At 45.5% G+C, this 26,417-nt stretch overlaps 1 protein-coding gene and 1 long non-coding RNA gene across 6 annotated transcripts in view; one reads left to right on the forward strand and one right to left on the reverse strand.

The window, feature by feature from the left end:
• The window catches only part of Rbsn (rabenosyn, RAB effector), a 30,349-nt gene extending 26,041 nt beyond the window's left edge, over positions 1–4,308 (reverse strand). For 2 of the 5 annotated variants that reach the window (XM_063286076.1, XM_006236908.5), the window contains exons 1-2: positions 4,143–4,280; positions 1,190–1,510 (exon numbers count right to left, since the gene is read on the reverse strand). In XM_063286076.1, the coding sequence (XP_063142146.1) occupies positions 1,190–1,244 (55 nt within the window). In that variant the 5' untranslated portion in view covers positions 1,245–1,510; positions 4,143–4,280. Of the gene's footprint in view, positions 1–1,189; positions 1,511–4,142 lie in introns of all 5 variants that reach the window. The other 3 variants (XM_039107618.2, NM_001107875.1, XM_039107619.2) reach the window with 3 other exon arrangements.
• LOC103692187 (uncharacterized) lies at positions 4,197–14,690 on the forward strand. The gene is made up of 2 exons (XR_592209.2): positions 4,197–4,546; positions 13,471–14,690. It is a non-coding gene; the product is annotated as an uncharacterized LOC103692187 (long non-coding RNA).
• Positions 14,691–26,417: the final 11,727 nt, after the last annotated feature.

Consider the following 26,417-nt stretch of genomic DNA (forward strand, 5'->3'; position numbering starts at 1 on the left):
ACTCTGTATAGCCTTGGCTGTCCTGGAACTTAATCTGTAGACCAGGCTGTCCTTGAATTCAGAGATCCACCATCCTCTGACTCCAAAGTGCTAGGATTAAAGGTAAAGGCATGTGCTGCCACTGTCCAGCTCTTTTTCTTTTTTTAATGAACTGAAAAACGGAGTATGGAAGTCCAGGGACAAATATTTGATAATCGAGCTATGTGTCTGGAGGACAGAGTCCACTAGAAATGCCATCTAGTTGTTCAGCCCTTCTCTCTACCCAGAACAGATTATAAATCCAGTGTCTACACTGTCTCTTGTGGCCTCCAGAAATGCTACTAACTGGGAGATGCAACTTAGCTCACTCTTGGAATGAGAGATATGACTTAGTTCACTAGGGACGTGAGCTTCAGAGGAAAAGTGACTTATTTGGAGGTTAAAACATTAGGTAAAATTAATGTTACCTTTGAAGATTTCTCTCTCTTTTTTTTTTTTTTAAATTAACTTTGAGGGTTGCTTTTCTTTGCCCTCAATTGTTACATTCCTTTTCAGGGCTGTAGAGGAAAGGGTCCAGCCAGTGAAGGAATGATGGCAGGAAGGTTTAGATAAGTGACAGGCAAACGATGTGTATTAGGCCCCCATTTTTTTTTTTTTTTTTGGTTCTTTTTTTTTTTCGGAGCTGGGGACCGAACCCAGGGCCTTGTGCTTCCTAGGCAAGTGCTCTACCACTGAGCTAAATCCCCAACCCCAGGCCCCCACTTTTATATCGAAGGATAAGCATTCTTGCCTAAATCATCCCAGCTGAAGGCAAGATAATCTGAGTAATCTGGTTAGAGATAGCAGATCACAGTGTAAGTTTGTTAGCTTCAGGTAGGCTCTCTGAGTCTGGTATCCTAGCCAGCGAAAGAGAACTCACAGCAGCATTGCTGTCACATGGATTAAGTAAGACAAATAAGGACCAGGCCTGCTGGTGAGCACCTTTAACTTCCCACACTCAGGAGGCAGAAGTGGGCAGATCTCTGTGAGACCAGCCTGGTCTGCATAGAGACCTGGTCTTAGAACAACAACACAGGTAAATAAATACACAGAGAATCAACAACGCAGAACACAAGCATTAGATATCTCACCAAGTGGGACTATGAAAGCCTGTAAATCTATTCCATTAACTAAGGTCTCTTTAATAGAATGAAATGAGATAGACGCTCACTTCTTACTTTTAATTTGCCCTTTGACATCACGATCTCCTGAGTGTTCTTCCTCATAATGTGACTGAAGTTGATAGAAAGACTGAAGGTCCTTGAGGCACAGAGGGCACAGGAAGCCTTCCCTCACTTCCCCTGCGTCATCCAAAGATGCCATAGTTGTACTTCTCTCAACCCCAGGAAGGCAGGGACCTCATGCCAAGTCAGCTTGACTCCTCCCAAGGGAGCAGGATTCTGGCAGTGTTAGCTTGAGCAAGCAGCTCTTGGATAACTGGGAAGTGACATTGTGGCCTTGGATGAGCTTTCCTCTCTTCAGCAGAAGGAATCTAAGAAAAACAAATGTCAACAGAAGCAAATAAGCAGCAAACAAAGGTCTCTGTTTTTCCCACAGTTCAACAAAGGCACATGTTTGTAACAAGACCAAGACAAAACCCAAGATGTGAGATCAGCACAGAGCACTGGTAAATCAATGAAGCAGGAAGTAGAGTCCTACAGAGAAGCAAACAGGATCCCAGGGCACTTCCCTTAAGGTCATTTTAAGTGGTCTGACCTCATTATTTGAAAGGACTTTTTTCCTTAGTACTAAGGATATGATGTAAAACTAGCACATAGTAGGCAAGTCCCCTGCCACTAACTACACCTCCATCCTTTTTGTTGTTCTTGTTGTAAGACAGGTCTTGCTAAGTTGCCTGGACTAGTTTAGACTCATTTTGTAGCCCAGGTAGACCCTGAACTTGCTTTAGACTTGTGGAATTACAGGCCTAAGCCACCAGCATGGCCAACACCATCATCCCATGTCATTTTAGTCACTGAGGAAAATATGTAACATACTTATCAATGAATACTACATTTACTCTGCCACACATACTGAGCTTTTGATAACTGTTAGGAACATGTACTAGAAATACAAAGGCCAGAAGCTAAGTGTCGTGGCTCATGACTATAATATTGGCACTCTGGAAGTGGAGGCAGAGTCAGGAGGAATCTGAGTTGAAGGCCAGCCTGGATGTCACAGTGACATTGTTTCAAGAAACCAAAACCAGACCTGGCAAGATGGGTAAAGCCTATTCCATTCAGTGGGTAAAGTATATTCCTCTAAGTTTGATTGCTAGAACTACCATAAAGGTTGTCCTCTCATCTTCATATATATACCACACCTATGCACACACACAAAATAATTTAAAAAGAAAAGGAAGTGGCATCATACATACACACAAAATATTTTTAAAAGAAAAAGTTAATGCTATTTTTATACACCAAAAATAAAAACAACAAAAAAAAACCTTTCAACTTTCCCTTAAAGAGGAATAAAAACAAAACAAAAAAAAAACAAACAAACAAACAAAAAAAAACCCCCAAGAACCAGAGAGATGGCTCAGGGCACTTGCTACATACCCTGAGTTTGATCATCAGAAGCTAAATAAAAGTGGAAAGAGAGAATACATTTCTGAAAGCTCTATAGCCTTCACACACTCAGTGACATATGCATGCCCATTCACACAAAATAAATGTATATTTTTATTTAGGATTTTTTTAAAAAAGGGAATCAGTGCAGCTTGGTGATATGTACATGCAGTTCCAGCAATTTGAAAAGGCAGAGGCAGGAGGATCCTCACTTGAATCTAGGAATTCAAAACCAATCTGGCCAACATAGCAAACTGTCTCTTAGTTTAGATGAATGGATGGAGAAAATTAATGAAAATTATATTTTGCATTTACAGTGAATGGTTGAGTTTACTAGGTTTTATAAATTAGAACAGTGGGACAGCAAGTCTGATGTTCTTTGCGCTTCAACAGAAAAATCGGATACTTAAACACTTCGCTTAATAACTTACATTTTTCCACAGCAAAGTCACTGTTAATGTGACCTTGAAAGACTCCTAACCATAGAGAACGAGGACAAAATCATTTCACAGAAGCAAAGAAGTCTGTTTCCAAGACCTTAGAGGCACAGCACACAGTGGGAGAGTTTGTGTACCTAGATTGTGGTGTGCTTCAGAGAAGGTACCAATCATCTGATTCTCAAAGGTGAAGGGAGGCAGCAACTCAGAAAATAAATAAACTGGACACTAGGTGCCTGTTGTTTCCCTTAAGTAAGAAATCTGACAGGCATGGTAGTGCTCGCCTTTAATCTTAGCATTCTGAGAGGCAGAAGCAGTCAGAGATACCTGTAAGTTTGAGGACAGCCTGGTACACATGACAAGTTCCAGGCCGGACATAGGTACATAGTGAGACTAAATAAATAAATCTAGAGACTACACACATGCAGACCTGTCCAGAAAGGCATCAGAGTCATCTCTTAAACAGCCAGCGCCAGGTCGGACCGGTTCCTTCCCCAGCCAGTCGCTGACAGGATCTCTGCATGTGACTGCCGCTTCCTCCCCGCCTACACTCATCCTTAAGAAAAAGTTAAACAGAAGCCATCCCCTCCCACTCTGGCCACACATGGCAGCACAATTCTCACCCTGGAGAAACGCCCCTTACTCAAGGCAGCCTCCGGCCAAGATGCCTTCCCAACAGTTGCCTCGGGGTGCCATAGCCTGCACACAAGTGAAGTGACTAAACAATACAAGACCGCAGCCAGTAAGGAGAGCCTGTGATTTTCGCCATCACCACGAGAACTCAGTGGTCTGGTGCATTATCTAACACACACAGAGAGAGAGACACAAAAAAGCTCCATGAACGAAGTGGAGGACCCTAACATAATAGTTATGCGACACCAAAAACCACCGAAATCAGATACCGCAACCAGAAGCCCCGTTGTGCAAACTCTCGCATCCCGACTGACTTGAAAAAACCCAGCCGGGAGCACTGTAGAGGTCCGCACGGCCACGCGCATCCACGGGACGCGACTCTGCAGGCGCCACGCAACACGTCGCGGGCAGAGACCCGCCGCTGAGGCCCGCAAAGCCTCATCTCCCGACCGCATCGTCACCTCAAACCACACACCACACCCACCTCAGCCACCGCTGCGCTCTCGGTGGCGGCTCCGAGCAAGCCAACACCCTTCCTCTCTCCCTGCGACTTCCGACAGTCAGCCGGCAGCCTACTCTCCAGCTCCAGCTCCCGACTCCCGGCCTTCGAGATTCCTCAGAGACCCGCGGCAGCCATAGCCATCGGTGGATCGGCGCTCGGCAGGTGCGTCGGGCAGAAACCGGAAGACAGACTGACACGCTGTAGTCGAGCGCCGAGTCCTCGAGTGTACCGAAACAGAAGAAAGAGGATGCTGCGCACGCGCCATCGCAACGGGGCGGGCCCAGTAGGAGGAGTTTGGAGCGTGGTAACTGCGGAGTTCCTTCTGGTCCTAGCAACCCACAGCAGGCTTTGTGAAGCCTGTCACTAGCCCTTCACCCATCATATAGGTGAGGAAACTGAGGCTTTGGCTCTTAAACAATGAACCTGCAGCGCTAACTTTATTCGGAGACCATTAAAAAGTTTCTGAGGTTTTTGGAGAGATGCCTTAAAAATACAGTGGCTGTTCTTCCAAAGGATCCAGGTTTGAAAAACCTCTTGTCTGCTCCTTATGCTTTCTTCTGGCCTCCATGGGCTCTGCACGCATTGGTGCACAGACCTGCAGACAAAACACACATAAAATTTCCTTGTTTAAAAAAATGTTTTTAAGTTTCTGAGTGTGAGAGACTATAAGTTATTTATGTTCAGCATACTGAGGAGACAAGGAATTGAGCCTAGGAGAGTAGACTGTTGAGAAGGTCAGGGAGTGGAAGTTGACTCAGTTGGTCCTGGTTGGGGCTCAATCTCCACCACATGTCCATGCCTGTAACCCCAACACTCTAAGGATGGAGGCAGGAGGACCAGAAGTTTAAGGTAATTTTCAACTATATAGCAAGTTCAAGGCCAGACTGAGATACATGAGACTCCATCTCAAAAAGCATAAAAGTATGGGGGGGATGGCTAGATCCCCGAAAAATAAGTGGCATTTACAAAAGACAGTATGGCAAATCACCCATCTCTGTACCTAGCTGCACCGTGCAACCACCACAGGGTACAGAGACAGACTCATCTGTTACTTAGGTCTGTCTGCTTCGTAGCCAGCATATTGTCTAGACTGCAGTGACCTGGGCTCCAGAAGCAGGTCCTTCAGGTAAGATCTAGGGCTTTGGAACCAGAGAGTGGCCTCTTGTCCCTCCTGCCTCCATCCCTGCCTAGCATGGTTGTGGCTCTTGACCCATTTGACTCTGAGAAAGGCTGAAAGTGGTCACAATCTCTACCTCCTTGTGCAGATGAAGTTGAGTATGGGGAGGACAACTCCTGGAAAAAGAGCAAGAACTAGGGCTCCACAGACCTGAGCTCCTGCCTCCAAGAAAGCCTTACTTTGTAACTCTGAACATTGCCTTCTGCTCTTCTGTTCTCCCACATGCACACACAAAGTGGGCTTCAAATGGGCAGTCTGTTCTTATTTCCAAATTGATAACTCTTTTGTCTGTTTAGTTTTTGGCTTTGTTGTTTTCCGGTGCTGGAGCTGGAACCCAGGGTCTTGCACACAGGCTAGATAAATGCTATACCATTGAGCTGCGACTCAAATCTGCTTTACCTAAAACTGGGCACTCTGCAGAGAAAGGGACTCTTGCTAATATGTCAGAGGTGAGTCTAGCTTTGCCTGTCACCAACCTCTGCCTTGGCACTGCACCCTCCCTCCCGTCCCCCATATACACATAGACCCAGAATGAGGCATAATCTGATGGGCAGGACTATTTGAGTCCAGAGAGTGACCTCCTAATTCAGCCATGATTTAGCCTGTCATTTACAAAACCAACATCACACTCAACCGTCATTTGTTTAAAAAACAATGGCAGCATGGTGGGCAGCTTGTGGATGACTATGGAAGTCAGTGGATTGGCTACTACTGTTGAACTGATTTTCGTTTCTTAAGCACAGAGTGAAACTTTACACACACTAGGCAGGCACCTGGCTGCACCTCTAGCCCTCTACTGACACTTTAAGAATGATAATGGTATTCTGGGCATGGTGGAACACACTTGCGATCTGAGTGCTTGAGAGGCACTGGCCAAGGATCAGGAGTTTAAGAAAGCCCTGTTACCTAGTAAGAGTAAGGTCTGGGTTATTTGAGATCCTGTCTTTTAAAAAAAAAAAAAAACAGGGGCTGTAAACATAGATATCCATGATTAAGAACAATTGTCACTCTTCCGAGGGTTCTACTTTGGGCCTCAGCACCAAAACTGCAATCTGATACTCTCTTCTGACCCCCATGAGCATCAGACATGCATGTGGTGCAGACATACATACAGACAAAACACCCATACACATAAAAATTTTTAAAAATGATAGCGGAATAGATCAGCATTGATCAATTATAGTTTATAAACTGTTTTTCTTTTTTAATTTGGTCTTTGGGCAATTCTATTACTGTTTCCTTTTTAATTATAACAGTGACTAATATTTAGTTCTATGGGCTTTAAACATCTCAACCCCATACTGTCTTATGAGGTGCCTATCATTCTATGAAGAAGCCTCGAATGGACAAGTTAGATTCCTTGCTCAAGACTCACTTTCAGGTGACAGCAGAATGTTGTCATCTTGCTTTGAGGCCTTCACAATACTCACATTCCCTTCCTCTGTGAAGGCCTGACCTCTGAGATTTCCTGTATTGGTTAGCATCTTGGAGGCATCAGCCACAGACCATGCACAGAAAAGGTATTAAGAAAAAAGGAGCTGAAGGGAAATGGTGGTGTGGGGAAACTTACATCAGAGGAAATTGAGCATGGCTCCCAAAGGTCGGGCTGCACCCAACACCAGGCCCAGCCCCCTCCTAATGCTGAAAGCTGAGGTTGGCACACCCTGCTGATGGCACAAGGAAACATGGCTGACTATGGAAGGCCCTTACCTTGGCATGTAGAAAGGGCAGGTGGGATGTTGAGCTGGGCTGTGTCCAAGGAAAGGATAGGGCAGCTACAGAGGATGGCTCAGAAAATAAGCAGAAAGGGGCTTTTTACCCAGATGGAAATCTGAGTAGGGAGGGAGAAGCCCACAGGTGCTGGGACCCTCAATCATAGGTATCCTCAAAGGTACTACAGAGCTCAGTTCAGAGTGTCTAAACCTTCAGTCATTGGTAGCAGCAAGTCTTAAACTTCTAAGTCCAAGGGATTGGGACCTTGAACTGATTCAAGATTCGGGGGTCCAAAGTTCTGAGAGAGAGGGGCTGTAGTAGCACAAGCCTGGAAATCTAGCAACTGGGAAGTGAAGGAAGGAAGATCAAATGTTCAGGTGTAGCCGCAGTTCCACAGTTTGAGCTCAGCTCGCACTGTCACAGACCTTATCTCAACCAACCAACCAAATAACTAAACAAGTAAAAGCAGATAACTAGCCAGCCAGCCAGCCAGCCAGCCAGCCAGCCAGCAGAGGAGATTGCTAAGTCAGTAAAGTGTGTAACCCTTGAGCATGGGGGCCTGAGTTTGGACCCCTAGCACCTACATTAATGTCAGCTGTGTCAGGGCATGCCTATAATAAAGTGGGTGTGGAGAAAGTGCTTGCTCCTCCTCCTCCCTACTGAAGACAAAGAGACAGGCAGATCCCTGGGGCTCTATGGACAGCCAGTCTAGCCAAACTGGTGAACTCCAGGTTCACTGAGAGACCCTATCTCAAAAACAATGTGAATGGTAAATAAGGAAGACACCCAGTCTTGACCTCAGGCCTTCACACGCACACACACACACACACACACACACACACACACACACACACAAGTAATTTTTTTATTACAAGGGTATTTAGTGCTTATCAAGTGCCAGATAAATGCCAGTTAAAGGGTGCATACCAGGTCTCTGGCTTGAAACATCACTTACTATAGCATTGCCCCTAGGTCTGAGAGAAACACACTAGAGTGAGGCTTACTCTTCATAGTGGATGTTGCTTGTTTCTTTCATGTGTATTTTCCTCAAATATATTAAAAGCAGAAATAAACACTTATAAGTGGGAACAATTAAGAAGTAAGCAAAAAGTTGACCATGGATGGGACTAGCCCCTCAAGCCACCTCCTCTTCCAGACTTTCATCCCCAGGTACACCCATTCGATTGTAAGGCTCGAAGTGAGTCTTAACTACCAGGAGACACCCCTCCAACCCCCAAGTGAGACATGAGAACGGAGTTCGATGTAAATGCAAGAGGTTTATTGTCCAGAGTGTCCAGGTCGAACTTCAATCATTCCCTCATGGCAAGTGACTAGAAGGCGACCCCAAATGGCTATAACAAGCAGTTTTTATACTTTTTTAGGGGTACAGGTTACATCAGCAAGGTTATAGTTTAAACTTATTGGCTAAGCATATTGACCTTTGGATCTACTGACTAGCAAGCATAGGACATGCATTCGCACTCTATCTGGGACCAGAGGGTCAGGTGACTATGTTAGTATATTCTTCGGGTTTTCAAGAAGGTCCCTGCTCCTCCCGAGAAATGTGGATGGAGAATGGAACTTGGCCTAGCCTTGACCCGAGACTGGAAGCTGGTACTTGACCTAATCTTGACCTGAGGCGGTGGGTGTAAAGCTGGTGAAAGCCCTTAGGGTCTTTCACAGGAACCTCATAACCTACCTACTTTCTACCAGGCCAAGCCTCTTAATAGCTCTTATGCTTCAGTAAGAACTAGGGTCCGTCACGATCATCTTCGATTTAGGTTCACTCTCTCTCCCTGGTCCACTCAGCAAACGGGGGGGGAGGGGGGGCATCATCCCCCAGGCTCACAAGCCTTCTGCCTGAAGAACAGTTTGCAGGAGCCCAAAACTCAAGTCCAAGATCATCAGAGGGCAGTGAAGAGCCATGCGAGCCACCAGAGGGTGCCATGTAGCTACTTAAGACCCATGCGAACAACCCAGGTTTCTGAGGAAAAGGTTTGGCTAGTCCCTCTTTTCAGTCAGCTGCCTGTTTCCAGCAGAGAAATGCCAGCCCCTGACCCCCAAGACATGTGCGCGCGCACGCGCGCGCGCACACACACACACACACACACCACTAAATTGCTGGCCTGAAATAAAACTGCTTCTCCTGTGGTGGCCACACTGAACAGCAGATACATGTATGATATGCCACAGCAAGACATGCCTTTCTGTTCTGGACTGGACTAGGGCCTTCAACTGAGCCTGGACATCTGTTTTTGCCCAGAGCCCCAGTACAGCCTGTTAGGCCTGAAGCCAGAGTTTGTGAGCACCTCTGCCCACAATGCTCTGAGTGAAAACCTTGGCTGTCTTGATTCCTCTGCTCATTCCTACATCCAACCCGTCAGCAGGTTCCTCCCACCAACCCACTTTGAGTAGATCTGAATAATGTCTACTTTCACAGCACTGCAGCCACCCTGCCTCTCTCATGGGACAGCTGTGGCAGCCTCCCCACTGCCTCTCCTCTCTGACCTCTCCTTGAGCTACCTCAGTCAGAAACGCCCCTTCTCTGTTCAGCAGCCCCAGAGGATCTGACAGGCTTAGGAGAAACAATCTTTGCCAATATCAGGGCACTCTTGCAAGCTTAAGGCCCTGACCTGATAAATGGCTTCTTTCCCACTCTTTCTCAACTGTTCCTGCAGATAAACTTGGACTTATTCACAAAAAGGCAGCAGGCAGAAACTGATGAGGTCCCTTAGGCCTGAGAGCTATTACATACTTCTGCTGGCCAAAGTAAGTCACCAGGCCAGCCTACATTGAAACATTGAGAAATACAGAATGACCTCCTTCTCATTACCACAAAGGATGGTTCCTCAGCCAGCACCAGCTACAGAAGCTCAGGGGACTTAAAACTGCTCCTTTCCAGAAGATAGACCCAAGACATAGATGGCAGTGGAATTCCTTCTGTGACATTCTCCTTGGCTTTCGGATAGCTGTCTCCTCCTTCCCTTCACATGATTGTTTTTTATGAATATTTCTATCCAGATTGTTCTCTAATAAGGATTAGGATGTACTCATGTTTCTTTTAATTTAATTCCTCTTTTGGTTTTCTTTTTTTTTTTCTTTCAATAGTATTGTTAATGAATTCTTTGAGAATTTCATTCTTTGGTTTCTCTTTTCTTTTTAAATTTGAAATAGGGTCTCAACGTGTAGCCCTGGCTAGCCTGGCGCTTACTATATAGACAAGGCTGACCTCGAATTCACAGTGATCTGCCTGTCTGCCTCCCAAATGCTGGGATTAAAGCAGTACACCCCCATGCCCAGATTCATACAATGTGTTTTGGTCATGTTCATCCTAATTACTCCCCTAATTCCTTCCAAACATAACCCCCATCTCCTCCCCAAGGCCTTCATGTGCTCTCTTTGTTGCTTTCTGCTGTTATTGTTGTTGTTCTAAGACATGGTTACTCTGTATAGCCCTGACTATCTTGGGACTTATGCTGTACACCAGAATGGCCTTGAACTCCCAGAGATACACCTGCCTGTGACTAGGAGTAAAGGCATGTGTCAACACCAACAGGTTGCTTTTTTCTTGTTCCCCTAATAATCCATTGAGTCCAGTTTGTGCTGCCTATAAGCTCCTGGGTGGGGGCCAGGTACTAGAGCATGGTTGACCTTTCAGTAGCCACCTTTCCTCCTGTCCATTCCTCACCGGATAGACCCCATTTCCAGTGTTTATTCTCCCTGCCCCTTCTCAGAGCAGGTACTCTATTTGAATTACCAAGGACACATGTCTAGATCCTGAACAAACCTGTGGCCAGGAAAATAGGAACTTCTGCAAGAGCCTTGCTCCTCCAATGCTGTCCCAGCTATGATTGTTTGAGGGAGTTATTGAACCCGGTACACTTTCCTCTCCTTTAAAATGGGACTCTGAGGACCCAAGTGAGGACTGAACTATGGTAGGCAGGGCCACAACGCCTGATGCACAGTGAGCTATTATTAGCACACCTTTCCCCTGCAGTTTGTTGGTTTGTGCTTCCACAGGGGCTGGCCTTGGGAACTATTTACTGAACTCAACAAGCTATGAATGACCCTTGCTTGTCATTAGTGGAACTCTGGATGGGAATGGGTGAGACTTCAGTCCTGAGAAAATAGAAACATCGCTGAGTGCATTAAGTACTTTAATTAAAGCCTGCTCTCCATGCCCCCATGATGTCTGGCCACTGCCTTCAGCCCCTATTTCTATTTGAGACCTGGTGACACTTCTGATGACTAGAATTAGGGGCCACCCACTTCTGCCTGAGTCCTGCACCCATGTGCCAGATAGTGTCTCCTGGCCACTTAAAATAGCATCCTCTGCTTAAATGTCTATCATAGACCATGGCTTATATAAGTTGACCGCCCTTCCTGCTTCAGCTTAGAGTCCCAGTCCCTTCTCTCAGTGAGAGGAGGCTACTCCAAGGTGCCAGCAGAGGGCGCACAGAGCTGCGGGGACACTCAGCTCCCATGGGTGCAGGGCCAGGGGAGCTCTGATGCTGGCACCAAGCTCTTGGATTGTTCTGGAAGATATACAGCTGGGAGGCTGTAAACTCACTCATGTGACCTCCACTATGCAGCTACCATTAGAGCCAGCTGCCACGGAATGAATCCCCCAGTCTCTCTCTCTTTCATAAGCCTCAGAGGTTCCCGGCTTGAGCTGTGACTGAATCTCTGGTCCAGTCTTGCAAGATCTATAAGTTGCCTGTCACTTCTCTTGAAAACAATTCACTTTCAAAATTTTTAACCCCATTCTAGGTGTAAAATCCTAGGTTAGATATATTTGTTTTCTTTGTTTATTTGAGCCTGTATTTGTTTTCTTTTGTTTTTCTCTTTTAAAAATGAATGTATTTCATTTATTGATTGATTGTTTTAATTTTATCTTATTTATAGTGTTGGACATCAAACTCAGGTCTTTCACTTGGAGCAAGTACTCTACGTTCAAGCCATGCCCACAGCCCTCCCATGCCAGAGAGTTCAGGCCCATCCAGGGAGAGGCCATAGTTGTCTTTGGCTACTTTGTAGGTTTTTCTTTTCTTCATCTGTCTCCATCCTTTAAACCCCCTAACACTAGAGAAGGGGGATGGGGAAATAGAGAGGAAAGGAAAGAGATCCCTGAATAAAGTCAGGGGTTCGAAAGAGGGTCATGTTATCGTTAGTGTTCTTCCTGCTGATAAGGGGTGTCAAGTTCCTTGGAGCAAGTCTGATCATCACCATCAGAATATCTAATTTCTTCTTGTTGGTGTTTCTTCTTTGGGCACAACCACTTAATAAACCACACCCAACAACAACCAATAACAACTAACAAACAACCAACAGGCCTTTATAAACCCTCTGAAAAGTCCCCAGAATTCCAAATGTCACACAATCGCAGAAACCATCTGCAGCTGGCAAAATCATGTCCCCACTAGAACATGAGGCAAATCATAGACACTTGCTGTGGACAGTCTGATGCAGCCCCATATCCCATACCTGGGATTAAAATGAAAACATTTATTATAATATTTCTGGTTTTTTTTTAAAGAAACTAAAATTTCAAAATTGTAACTACAGGGGTACCCTAGTATTCTGGTGGCTCTAGACCTGCGGCTCTCTGCTGTAGACACAGCTTTCTCTAGGGGGAAAGACTCTCTGATTGCTCTGAACTCGGGCATAGTGAAGTGATGTCTGATATATGTTGGCTCTCATGAGGCCCCTGGGCGCTGGGCCTTGTGAGAAAGGCTGTGGGCAAGCAAAGGACAGGAAGGCCCAGACCCTATAAATCTAGAGAAGGCATTTCAGAGGTTCTTCAGCACGGAGCTCAGAGTAAAGGGCCCACAGGATGTCCCAAGAGAGAAATCAGGACCTGGTCTGGAGTCAAAGAGAACCAATCACTCCCGGCAGAGCAGGGTTGTACTTACAAAGATTTGCCCTGAGAGCATGAGGTATCCATCATTAGAAGCATTTAAAGCTTTGACTGGGAAAATGTGAGTTGGGGAAAGTAAAGAATGGCTCACCTGTACTCAGCAGTACTAGGGAGGCTGGGATAGGAGACTCATCCACAAGTTCAAAACCAGCTCATTCAGCTCTACAGTGAGACTACAACTCAAATAGATTTTCTAAGCATTTCTTTTTGTTTTTAATTATGTATAGGTGTGTGTGTGACTGCATTCAGGTATTGCACATGAGTACAGGTACCTGAGAAGGCCAATAGCATTGGCTCCCTGGAGCTAGAGTTACAGATGGTTGTGAGCAACCTGATATGGATTCTGGGAACCAAACTGAGATCCTCTGGAAGAATAGCCAAGTGCTCTTAATTCCGGAGCCATCTCTCCAGTCCCAAATAAATGTAATTTTAAGTAAATATCATTTTTAAATGGAATTTTCTATCTATTTGAATTTCTACTCACCTGAATACTCTGATTCCAGCTCTATGACGTCGGTTTGAAGGGACATGGGAAGGAAGGTGGGAGGCAACTCCCTTCCTCAACACCTACACTTTACCTCCCTAAGAAGACCATTGGTGGATCAGAAGCACCACAGAGGGTGCCTGGAGACATCTTAGAGGCCGTCTTCCCCGAAGGACTGCTTTACACTGGTTCAAGAACAAGGCCTTCCACAAAACCCTTGAGCAATGTGGAGAGGGTGGCTTCCTTCAAGCCAGTGGCTTTCAGACAGCAGCCTCTAATGTGACCCTAGTGATCTTTGGGCTTCTAAGAGATTAAAAATATGCAGAGAATTGTGAAAGGCTGGCAAGGCAACAAAGTGAAAACAGTTTCTCTCACATATATTTTCATCCTGGACCTCTCCATGGCAACCGTCTACCTCCCCAGTCCTCCCAGAAATAGTCTGTAGACTTTTTAACAGATGACTGAACCATCTACTTAGTGTAGGGAGTAAGCCTGATTGATCCCAGGCTGGGAGTCAGTGGGCTGGGTTCCTAGACCAACTGTCGATGTCTGCTCTGTCTGTGTTCTGACGGCAAACATGTCCTTCCCTGGGAGTAGGCATTGAGCCTAAATCTTGCTGTGTGACCAGGCCATCACCTCTCACCACAGGGCTGCCTCTGAGAAGCAGACACTAGTATGGATTAGCCGTGATTAGTAGAGAGAAATATCCACCATGCAGAAAACTGGGGAAGGCCCTACACCAAGGGAACAAAAATTGACAGAGAAAAAAATACAGGACACCTAGCTAGTTAAATTCTAAATCAGATCAAGACATGGTAGCATGTTCCCATTATTCCTAGCAGAGGCAAAAAGATCAGGGGTTTAAAGATAGCCTGTGCTACCCTGTGAGACTCTCAGAAAGAGCCAACCAGGGCTGAAGAGATGGCTTAGCAGTTAGGAGCACAGGCTGCTCTTCTAGGGGACTCAGGTTCTATTTCCAACAACCACAAGGCAACTTCTGGTGTCCAGAACTGTAAGTGAACAGATTTACATTGTTTAAAAGCTAGTAAGTGGGCTGGAGAGATGGCTCAGTGGTTAGGAGCACTGACTGCTCTTCCAAAGGTCCTGAGTTCAAATCCCAGCAACCACATGGTGGCTCACAACCATCTGTAATGAGATCTGATGCCCTCTTCTGGTGTGTCTGAAGACAGCTACAGTGTACTGATATATAATAAATGAATAAATCTTAAAAAAAAAAAAGCTAGTAAGTTTGTGGCAACTTGTTGTGGCAGCAAAAGAAAACATACAGAGAGGAAACGTTTTAAATAGGGAGTGGGAGCTTCTAAGAAAGTGTCTGTAAAGCCCACAGAGGGTCCTGAGTCTCAGGGGATAGGACCCACATTATGACTCAAGGCACTCAGTCACTGGCTTGTAGCAACTAGTGGAAACCTAGTCTTAGAATTACAGTGAATGGGCTAGAGAGATGGCTCAGTGGTTAAGAGTTCCAACTGCTCTTCCAGAGGTCCTGAGTTCAATTCCCAGCAACCATGTGTTGGCTCTCAACCATCTGTAATGGGATCTGGTGCCCTCTTCTGGTATGTCTGAAGAGAGCAACAGTGTGCTCATATACATAAAATAAATGTCTTTTCAAAAAAGAGTTTTAAACAAAAAAAAAAAAGGTCAATTTCAAAAAGATTAAGGCATAAAACTGGAAGAGATTAACTAGCTCAAATACCACAAGTTATTGGTAAGAATATAAATCAAATACAGCCTGTAGTAGAGCAGTGAACAATATTTACAAAATGTGGGGACGGGAGCACTGACTTAGCAAGCATAGGCCTGGCTCAATCCCTGATGTGTTTGTTAGTCCTATGTTAGTCAGCTTTCAGTTACTGCATCCATATACCTTAGACACATCAACTTAAAAAGGAAAAAGGTTTGCTTCACCATAAAGTTTTAGAGGTTTCAGCCCACGGTTATGGTGAACACAGTGTATCATAGGTGTGTATGGAGGTAGAGGTCTGTTTACTTTATAACCATAAACTGGAGAAGAGAGACAGGAAGAGACCACAATCCCCTTCGAGGGCATGTATCCAAATATAGATTCCATCAAAGTTTCCTACAGATTCTGTCACCTCCTGAGAGGACCAGGACCTGGTACCAAGCAAGATTTCAACACATAGGTCTCTCCTTGGCCACTCCAGGCAAGAATATTCCAGATTCACACTATAGCAGTGCCCCTCTACCTGGCCGAGGTGGTTTTTCTTCTAAGAGTTTCATTCCACAAAAGCTTTCATTCTCCACCAGGCATCATCACCAGGATGCACCCAGAACAACATAGGGGAATGTGTGGATGAATTGTGCTGTATCCTGACGACCTCTGTCAGTGAAGAAAACAGACAGGGACAAGCTAGGGATCTGAGGGAAATGGTACGGCATCGAGGTAGCTTTACAGAGTCTTGGGGATGGGGAGGGAGACATGGCTCATGGTTATATAGCACCAGACATGGTAGCTCACAACCATCTTTAACTCCAGTTCCAGGAATTCTGGGAAATCCAACACCCTCTTCTGGCCTCCTTAGGTACCAAGTATGGACATGGTGTGCGGACATACATGAAGGCAAAATATTCATACACATTAAATAAATAAATAAGAATCACACAAGCGCTTGGGCCAGCCAGCCTGGCTTATGCAGTAGCAAAAAACAAAAAAACAAAAACAAAAAACAAAACAAAACAAAACAAAAACAAAAAACAAAAAACAAACAAAACAAAACAAAAAACACAAAAAACCCTATCTCAAATGAGGTGGGAGGACTGGGAGTGACATCCAAAGTTTGTCCTCTGACCTCCACACTCACCCCCACACACAGACACACTCAATAATTAATTTAATTAAAACTATTAGAACAGTTTATGCAAAGGAAGGTAGTATGTGTGAGACAATACAGAGAGACACTCCTTGAGTGTGCCCAAGTGTAGTTAGAGGTCTAGAGGGTCGCCTCAGAATCTGTTATCTGGCCTAGTCCACAAACAGTTCAGAGGTTTGGCAGAGTAGTGAGAGAGCAGACACAGCAGGCAGACAACCATGTCCCTTGAGGCCTTGTCTGCCCCGCTGGCCGCCAGAGTGTACTACCATGGCCAGCACAGGCCTCATGAGCTAACTGCCTTTTTAGCCCGTGTTCCTGATAATTTGCCATATGGAGATGCTGGAAGAGCAAGCTGCTCTTCCAGAGAACGATAGGGGATTGGCTGTGCGCAAGCCTTCCTCATGTGAAGCCCATAGCGGCCCTGTAGCTACAGGGCACCAATAATTTGAGATAGCCCTTAACCCAGAGCATGCCAAGGCCTTCCACCCTAGCTGGCTTGCCACCTGCCCTGGAGCCTTACCCTTCCTGACCCACAGTCAAACCCTCTTCCACACATGAAACTGCACCTTATGAAGAAGACCCAAGAGCCCTAGCACGAGTTAGCATTGCCAGAAGGACAAGAAGCCCTATCTCCATGAAGCAGAGCAGGACAAGGAGGGGCCTGAGGGCTTGTCCCTTCCTCTTCTGCTTGGCCACTGCAGGCAAGTTTCTTTCTGGGACCCACCCAGCATGTTCCACATGTCAGGTATAAGCAAGGATGACCGTGGGGCAGAGAACACAGGTACCAACCTCCATATAATTTCATAGCTCCCTCCACCTCCAGAGCATCTACACTCAGACACTTCTCACACTGCTTCTAGACAGATGCCGCCACCAGTCCTGTCCAAACTGTCAGGTTCAGAGGGAAGCTAGGTGGGAACCTAATTTTGGCTTTAGACAGTTATATATGTTGGGAATTTTTTAGAATGAGTCAACATTATTACTGAGTAAATTTAAAATATTAAATACCAATGGGGAGGCAGGGGGTTGGGAGGGAAGAGAAGAGAAAGGGAGGGGCTCCTTAGCTCTTAAGGGTTTGGGAAGAAAGAGAAGCCAATCACAGGGTTCCTCACTGGTCTGACTACCCTTTCCTCTAACAGCATACCATCCCTGGCCCAGTGGAAATAGGTTTTCCTTGTTTTGTTTTGTTTTTTTTTTTTTAAGATTTATTTATTATATATAAGTACACTGTAGCTGTCTTCAGACACACCAGAAGAGGGCATCAGATCTCAGTACAGATGGTTGTGAGCCACTGTGTGGTTGCTGGGATTTGAACTCAGGACCTCTGGAAGAGCAGTCACTGCTCTTAACCTCTGAGCCATCTCTCTAGTCCGGCTTTTCTTGTTTTGTTTGTTTGTTTGTTTGTTTTTTCAAGACAGTGTTTTACTTTAGCCCTGGCTGCCTTAGAACTCACTCTGCAGACCAGACTGGCCTCAAACTCACAGAGCTCTACCTGACTTTGCCTCCAGGCATGGACATGTGTCACCACTGCCTAATTAAATAGGCTTTTTTTTTCTTACTGGTTTCCTTTGTGCCCAGCTCCTGCTTCTACCTTCCTCAGCCCCAGCCCTACACTGCAGTTTTTATGAAAGATCCACCAAGACTCCTTTCCTGCTCCCACCCCTCTTGCCCCTCCCAGAGCTGGTAGCTGCTTCCTCCCACAATCACCCGCTCAGAAGATAGCAACAGTAGCCTGCTCTCAACTGGACGTCATTAGGTCACAGATAGTAGCTCCATTGGTGCAGCTCTGAGTAGTGTTAATAATTCTTGCAGGCCGGAGCAACAGACTTCTAAGCAACAAGTCTCCATGTGTGGAGGCTGCAAAGGGCTACAGGAACAAATTCCCTTCCTCAAACCAAGCAAGGTGGTAGCTTCTGTCCCTGATGAAATTCAAACGCCGCCTACCTTCTTTTCATCCTCCATTGAGTGCCCTGGCTGTCTTGTAGCTCAAATTTATACCCACCGCCAACCCAGGCCCACTTGGGCCCTAATTGGCTGGATGTAGTCATGCAAATAGAATGGAGAGGAAAAAAAGATCAACACACACCTGTGGAAGAAACCTACAGGTGCTTGGGGAGGGAAGAACCCTGGGCTCTCCAAAAAAATGCTGAAATTCACAATCAAGCCACACAGGTCTCTTGTGTCTGCAGAAGTAGAAAAACTTTTAAAAATTCAAGCCAGGCATAGCAGTGCCCATCTTTAATCCCAGCACTTGGGAAGCAGAGGCAGGTAGCTCTCTGTGAGTTTGGGGCCAGCCTGGTGTACATAGTAATTCCAGGACTACAAAGTGAGATCTTCTCTCAAAACAAAACAAAACTAACCAAACCATCAACAAAAACAATTCAAGGACCTGCTCTTCCCTTCTTTGTTCACGCCCTGAGGGAGTATTCGCTTGGTGAGGAGTAGGAGATTTGGGAAAGGTGGGTTTGTATCTTTCTGTTTCTTGGTCAGCTGCGGCTCCCCTATCAGCTGTCCCTAGTGAAAGCTTCACAAGGCGGGGTACACTACCCCCAACATTTGAATATATCCAGGACACCAAATCCTCAAAATGGATGTTTGCTTCCAATTGTCAATAAATACCGTTTATTCATCCACATACTAAACAAGTGTGTGTGTGTGTGTGTGTGTGTGTGTGTGTGTGTGTGATGTTTTTGAGAAGGACCTGAGTGTGTAGCCCAGGCTGATCTGAAACTCATGCTCTTCCTCCCTCATCGTCCTGAGTGCTATGATTACAAGCAGGTGCACCTAATACCCAGTTTCTAAATGCATATACAGTAAGTGCCTACTGTGTGCTTAGCTTGTGCTAGAGTTATAAAGTGGGGATGAAAAATGCCTGTGTCACAGGCTAGTTTGAAACCAGTGGCAGCAATAAACAGACTAGACACCAAGAAGAACTTCTGAGCCCCATAGGTTAGTGGAGGGAGGGAGGCTGAGGGAAGGCATACTCCTCCCACCAGAGGCGAAGATGGTACAGAGACCATCTGGCCCACGGAGACACTTGCTACGGGTTTTGAGCAACAGTGGGATGGGACGGAGAGAAGAGAGAAGTTGTATTTTTCCAGATCATGCTTGGTGTGCTTAGCAAGAGTCCCATAAAATTTATAACTTGCCAATAAGCAGTAGTTTGATTCTCCAGCCCAGCAGGTTCCTGCTTGACAGAATTGGGACGTTGAGAGGCTGATGAGAAATAAATGAGACAGGTGCCCAGACGTCTTCTTTGCCAATAAAAGGAAACAACACTTTGAAATTGGTGCTGGGCCTGCAGGGAGTGGGAGAAGAACCTGGGGTGAAGTCTATCTGTTCTGCCTCAACCCCATTAGCAGAAGGCCCCCGACGGTGGGGTGGCCAGACCCCAGGGCACTCACAGTGCAGCCAAGTGCTGAGCCTACACCGGCAGGTAATTTAATGGGGCCTTGCAAACTCAGAGCTCTAGCTGGTCTTCACAGGCCCGGACCGGCCTTGGTGCTTCTCAACCTCTGGGGCCCACTTTTTCAATTACTTCCCTCACCCACAGGGAGCCTGGTCATTGGTGTCTTGTGAGTGAGCTTCCAGAGGATGCTGGATCACTCTTGATGCTGTGCAACTCTTCGATCAAACTTTAAGGGTCCTTCTGACCCTAGATCTCCCCAACTCTAGCAAGAGGGAACACTGAGAAGGCCCTGGTGCCATGGAAGAGGTCAGGGAGGGCTTCCTGGAAAAGGAGGTGCCTATGATGATTAATATGGGATTTCGCAAGTGAAACAGGAAGCGTCCTGTGGGTTGGGGAATGAAGGCTGAGCAATGGATGGGTCTAGGTCACAGAAGACTGAACATGGCCTTCCTGAGGTGCTGAGAGTATAAACGGGAGATGGTAGGGGTCAGCCTTGACTTTCAGGGCAAATCTCTTCCCCAAAACATGTTCATCCTCTGCGTCCCTCCCTGACTGCCCAGGTCTCTTCCAACCTGTAAAAAAGACAAGCCCAGACCAGAAGTGGAGCCAGCTGGCTAGCTTATCAAGCATGCAAGATTTTGGAGCAGTGCAAACCCCAGCTGTCCCTCATTGTCAAGATCACTGTCTGCACCGTGCTATAAGAAGGGTCAGAGGATTGAGTGACCCATGGAAGATAAAGGCTGGTACTTCTCCTGTCTTTGGCGAAGAACTGGGCCTGGCCTGGGGAACCCAGCAGTGGGGTGACACAGTGCTAGCCCTTGGGAAAAACTGTCCCTGTTGTTTCACCTTGACAGCTGTAGTGATCCCTGACTCCTTCAGACTCTGCTCTCAAGGTTAATAGCAGGAGGCCTGTGGACAGCTTAGGAGGTCAAAGGATCCAGGCCTGGACAGAACAGTGAAAAAGCTGGAAATCAGCTGTGCAAAATCAGGACATTGCCACGCCCCCCTCAGAACAGCACTGCCTCACACATGACCCACAGATGGGTGGATGCTGACTGTAGCATCCTCTTCCAGTCAGAGCCTCCAGCAGCTCCTGTGACCCCTAAGCCATTGTTCTTGACCTGGTTCTATATTCCTCTAAGAATTTATTAACAGCTCAAAATCCTTGACCAATAAAAGTAAAACACAAATTGATCACATTGCATAGACACTTTCAAAAACTTTTATATATCTGGCAACCAACTGGCATCTAAGTGCCTAGATCAATTAATCTTCCATGAGTCTTCTGTCCCTAATTTCCAAGTGGAAGGACCAAGATGAGGCGGTTGCTCTTCTGCTGGTACAGTCCAGTATAGAGGTCAGGGGCAAGGTATGGATTGACTTGCTTCTTGTTGGTCCCAACTGCAAATATGGAGCTGGTAGCACAGAGCTTGGCCATCCCAGGATGTGAGGAAAAACTCATCCCAACATGATCTGAAACTTCAAACATTCTGCTAAGGAGCCTGGTAGGGAGGCAGAGGTGGGAGGATATCTGTGAGTTTGATCCCAGCCTGGTAAACAAAGGGAGTTATAGGTCAACTAGGGTGACACAGTGAGGTCCTGTTTCTAAATAAATAACATCATGAGATTTAAGGAAAAAAAATCTTTTCTGTAACTAGGTCACACCGTTCTCAAGTATAACAATGTGTTCCAGTGTCAAATGTTAGACTTCCCTGTTGTAGCTCACTGTGTGTATACACGTAGACATTGTGCAATACACAGAGAATTCTGAATCCCTTAAGCCAGCCAGAGCAAAAGCAAGTTCAATATAGTATCAAGGATGATTCAGTCGCTAAGGACATAACATGTTTTGGTTGCAGGACATAGAGAAATTGATCTGCAGAAGTGACCTGCCTTTGATAGTGTTAGAAAGCACTGTGCAGGCCATTGAGGGCACAAAGTCATCAATGGCCTTCCCCAAAACTGGAATCTGTGTGCTGGACCCCATTGGTGCAATAATGGCATGAAGGTTTGAGAGGCAACCAACCATGTTTGAATTAGACTCGAACTTTATACTAGAGAATTTATGCCTGGTACTGTAAACCTGGTCCAAACCCATGGCTTGGAAGTCATAGGCCCTAGGGAGGAACCTATTACTATTATTGTCTTTCTAGCTGGACATGTAGTCAAACTAACTTCTAAATATTCAAAGTTATACCTGCAGATTAGTGCCACCCTCAACCTTGGGCAAAAACCTTTCTCTCTGCAGTAGTCAGCAGTTACAATGGAGACATTGACAATAAGTGGTCAATGTGATAAGAATAAGTGACTTTTGACTATTCATCGCTAAGTGAAACGTCTGTGTCAACTCCCTCTACCAGTGCCAAAGCTCAGGAAACACCACAGAGGAGGAGAAGGAAGGCAATTAAGAGCTGGAGACTGGGGAGGAATGCTATGAAATGCTGTCTGCTGAAATGACATGGCTGTTGCTCTCCCACAAGCCACCATTCCATCAAGCCAACATTCTAGCAGACAGCACTAATTGTATTCAGTGAACTATAAATAAAAAAAGGGGGACATGATGATAGGATAGAGGTGTGTTGGGGGTGTCTGGGGAGAGCTCATGGGGACTTTGGGGGATGGGTATGATCAAGATACATTTTACACATGTGAAACTGTCAACAAATAAATAAAAGATATCCTGTTTAAATTCTTTATTTTATATTACATATTGGGTATTTTGTCTCATGCATGTCTGTGGACCACATGCATGTGTAGAATCATAGAAACTAGAAGAGTTTATCAGATCCCCCGGGGACTGGAGTTGCAGACAGTTGTGAGTCACCATGTATATGTGGTGGGAATCAGACCTAGGATCTCTGGAAGAATAACCAGTGCTTTTAACTGTTGAGTCAATTCTCCAACCACTTTGAATTAGTGTATTAGTCATTGTTCTCTAAATTCTTTCTCTCTCTCTCTCTCTCTCTCTCCATATATATATATACACATATATATATGTATGTATGTATGCACGTATGTATGTATGGATGGATGGATGCTGTGGTTTGCCCTGGAGTTATCTATATTTTGATGCTAATTTCACTGCCCCAAGGACAGCTGCCTAGTCATGAACTCAGGACTCATGTGACTTCACCAGAACCTTCTCCCCATTTAATTTGTCAAATACAGGTGAGGGCAGGTACAGGATAGAAGGAGGCCTGTCATTGGACAAGAAGGAAGGATGGACGGGAGAAAAGTTTGAGGGAAGAGGAGGAGACTGGAATGGAAAAAAGAGAGACAGGAGGGACAGAGAGGGTTGTCACGGCAGAGAGAAAATGGAAGCCAATGTTAAGATTCTTCTCTGTGTATTTACAGGTTGTTATTAATGTTCCTAAGGGATGGATGTGTACTGGGCTTTGTATGTTTAGCTGGGCAATTACATCTTATCAATTGGGTCAAAGGTTATTGTGTTGTGTGTTCTTTTATGTGACAGTTTGAGTGTAGGAAAGTGTGTGGCAGCTAGAGACACCAGGCCGCCGAGGAATTGGTATGTGTGTTTCTGGCATGGAAACCTGCCTTGGGAACTAGATAGGTAGAAAGATTGCTGCCAGGCCCAGAGAGATGCTTTTGGCAGTGCGATAGGGATGGAGCAAAGCAGGAGAGAGGCTTTGCTGACTGAGTCTTAAGATATCTATCAGATATCATGGGGCACCGCAGTGCCAGATCTAGTGGGGATAAAAGATACCTTTCTATTTTTTATATTTTTACAACAGCATATATATATATATATATATATATATATATATATATATATATATATATATATATATATATATATATATGAATTCATTAGAATGACTTACAGGCTTCAGCCCAACTAACCCAACAAAAGCTAGCTGTGAAAAGAAAGTTCAAGAATCTAGTAGTCTCTCAGTCCCACAAGGTTCAGTGTCTGAACCTTGTCGGTATCTACTGGAATCCTGAAGAAGCTGGCCTCACTGAAGGAGTGGATGTGCTGGCAAAGTGAGGCCAAGCCAGTGAAGAACACACAAACCTTCCTTCTTCCATTGTCCTTACGTAGGCTTCCAGCAGAAGGTCTGGCCCGGATTAAAGGTGGCCTCAAGGTGTGTGTCATCCCACCTCAAAATATGCATCAAAACCTTGTGTCTTCCCGTCTCAAGATCCAGTTCACAAGTGTGCCCTCTATTTCTGGATTGTAGTTCATTCTAGATGCAGTCTAGTTGACAACTGAGAATAGCCATCACACCCTCTATCTTAGGGAGGGTTTCCATTGCTGTGAACAGACACCATGACTAAGGCAACTCTTAGGACAACATTTAATTGGGGCTGGCTTACAGGCTAAGGCTCAGTCCATTACCATCAAGGCAGAAACATGGCAACATCCAGGCATGCATGGTGCAAGAAGAGCTGAGAATTCTACATCTTGATCTGAAAGCTGCTAGCAGAACACTGACTTCCTGGCAGCTAGGACAGGGGTCTTAAAGCCACAGTGACACACCTACTCTAACAAGGCCACACCTACTCCAACAGGGCCACATCCTCTAATCATGCCACTCCCTAGGTCACGCATATACAAACCATCACACCCTCTTAGCATAATTCTTAATCCTTCCATCTTGTGGTGCTGGGAGTGGAACTGGGAACTTCATGCATGTTGGGCAAACGTGTGATGAAGATGAGCCACATCCTCCATCTCTCAATCATTAAAATGTTTTATTACATTATCCTATTTATTTTGGGGAGGCATGTGTGGAGGTCAGAGGACAATTCGTGGGAGCCGGTTCTCCCCTTCTACTATGCAGATTTCAAGGTGAATGCAGGGGTCAGGTTTGCCCAGCGAGCACCTTTACAAGCTGGTCTACCTCACTGGCTCTCCCCCTTAATCATTATGTGTGTGTGTGTGTGTGTGTGTGTGTGTGTGTGTTTCTTTTCTTTTTTTATTAGATATATTTCTTTACTTTACTTACATTTCAAATGTTATTCCCTTTCCCAGTTTCCTGTCCATAAGCCCACATCCCTCCCCCTCCCCCATATGGGTGTTCCCTCATCCATCCCCCTTACTGCCCCCCATATTCCCCTGCACTGGGGGTCCAACCTTGGCAGGATCAAGGGCTTCCCCTTCCACTGGTGCCCCAACAAGGCTATTCTCTACTACATATGCAGTTGGAGCCCTGGGTCAGTCTTTTGGTAGTGTCCCTGGAAGCTCTGGTTGGTTGGCATTGTTGTTCTTATGGGGTTGCAAGCTCCCTCAACTCTTTCAATCCTTCCTCTAGTTCCCCTCAAGGGGGTCCTGTTCTCAGTTCAGTGGTTTGCTCCTAGCGTTGACCTCTGTATTGGACATGCTCTGGATGTGTCTCTCCCCTTTAATAATTTTTAAAATTTCATTTCCATATCGGTTGTTTGGTGAGGGTTCTTACTGGTAACATTAGCTATGTAAATTCTATGCTTGGGGCCCTGATGAACCTGTGATTACACAAACAAAAGTGATTTGGTTAGGACAAAGCACACATGAATTGTTTGAGGTTACCCTGGTTGCTGTCACATATTCAGTCCATTGTGGACTGAAATGCAAGTTAAAGACTATACTTAGAGTAGTGACTAATCCAGGGACTAAAAAACACAGGCTCTTAAGACAGCTAATGTCACAGCTCTCAGTCTTTCTGGCCTCAAGACTGTTGCTTTCTTCAAAAGTATTGAAGGCCCAAAGAAAATTTTATTATGTGGGTTATAGCTATTGATCTTTCCCATATTAGAAATTAAAACTGGGCCTTTATGTTTTTGTGTGTTCCAGCGGAGGCACTTAGGTGCCACAGTGAGCTGAGATGGTGGCTTGCAGGACTCAGTTCGCTCTTTTACCCTGTGTGCCCTGGGCATTGGACTTGGCCTTGGCAGCAAGTGTTTTTAACCTGCTGAGTCATCTCTCTGGTCCTTACAATTTTAAATTTGAGAACAAAAATAAATCATGACCATGGGTTTGTAAAAACAAATAAATATTTAAAAATAAAGAAATCCTGACCTAATTGACATAAATTATATATGTTTATGAAAATACTCGTATCTCTCAAAAGAAAGCAATTTGCTGAGTGGCACTGGTCTATAATTGTGCAAACTGTGAAAAAGTATCTGATTTTGTACGTGGTGGGACTTCTTTGGGTGTTGTCAGCCTTCTCTTGTTGCTGGGTTCCTACCAAACAAGGAAAGTGAAGACACGGAGGAGCCCCAAGGGTCCCAGGGCAAACTCTGGAATTGCTGTTATGTAAAGCAAGAGGAGATCCAGCTCTGCAGCTGTGTGCCTCAGTTTCCTGCGTTGTGCCTAGAGCTGAGTAACCACAGATGATGCTAACTGCAGTCCTGGAGACTGTAGTGAGAATTCTGGAATTTTGGTTTCTTAAAAAAAAAAGAGAGAGAGAGAGAGAAAGCACAAAACTATTAAGAGAACATGTTTTGTTTTAATCCCAGGTGTTGGGATGGGGCCGCTTCAGACTGTCGGCAGCAGCTGACTAAGATTTGCCTCGTGCTCTAGTAGAGGCGTGGCTTTGCCGACTGCAGATAGTTTCAGCTATTGTGTCAAGGATCTCTCCCCCCCACCCCCACCACTCTGTCCTCTCTCCTATCTAGTGATAGAGGGAGAAATGTGGTGGTGGTTGGAGATGGATAAAAGATGTAAAGAAGAAGAACCCACAAAGTATCAAAGACCTATTCTGTACC

This window comes from Rattus norvegicus, chromosome 4 (genome assembly GCF_036323735.1).
Source record: "Rattus norvegicus strain BN/NHsdMcwi chromosome 4, GRCr8, whole genome shotgun sequence".
In the NCBI taxonomy this organism is placed as follows: Eukaryota; Metazoa; Chordata; class Mammalia; order Rodentia; family Muridae; genus Rattus; species Rattus norvegicus.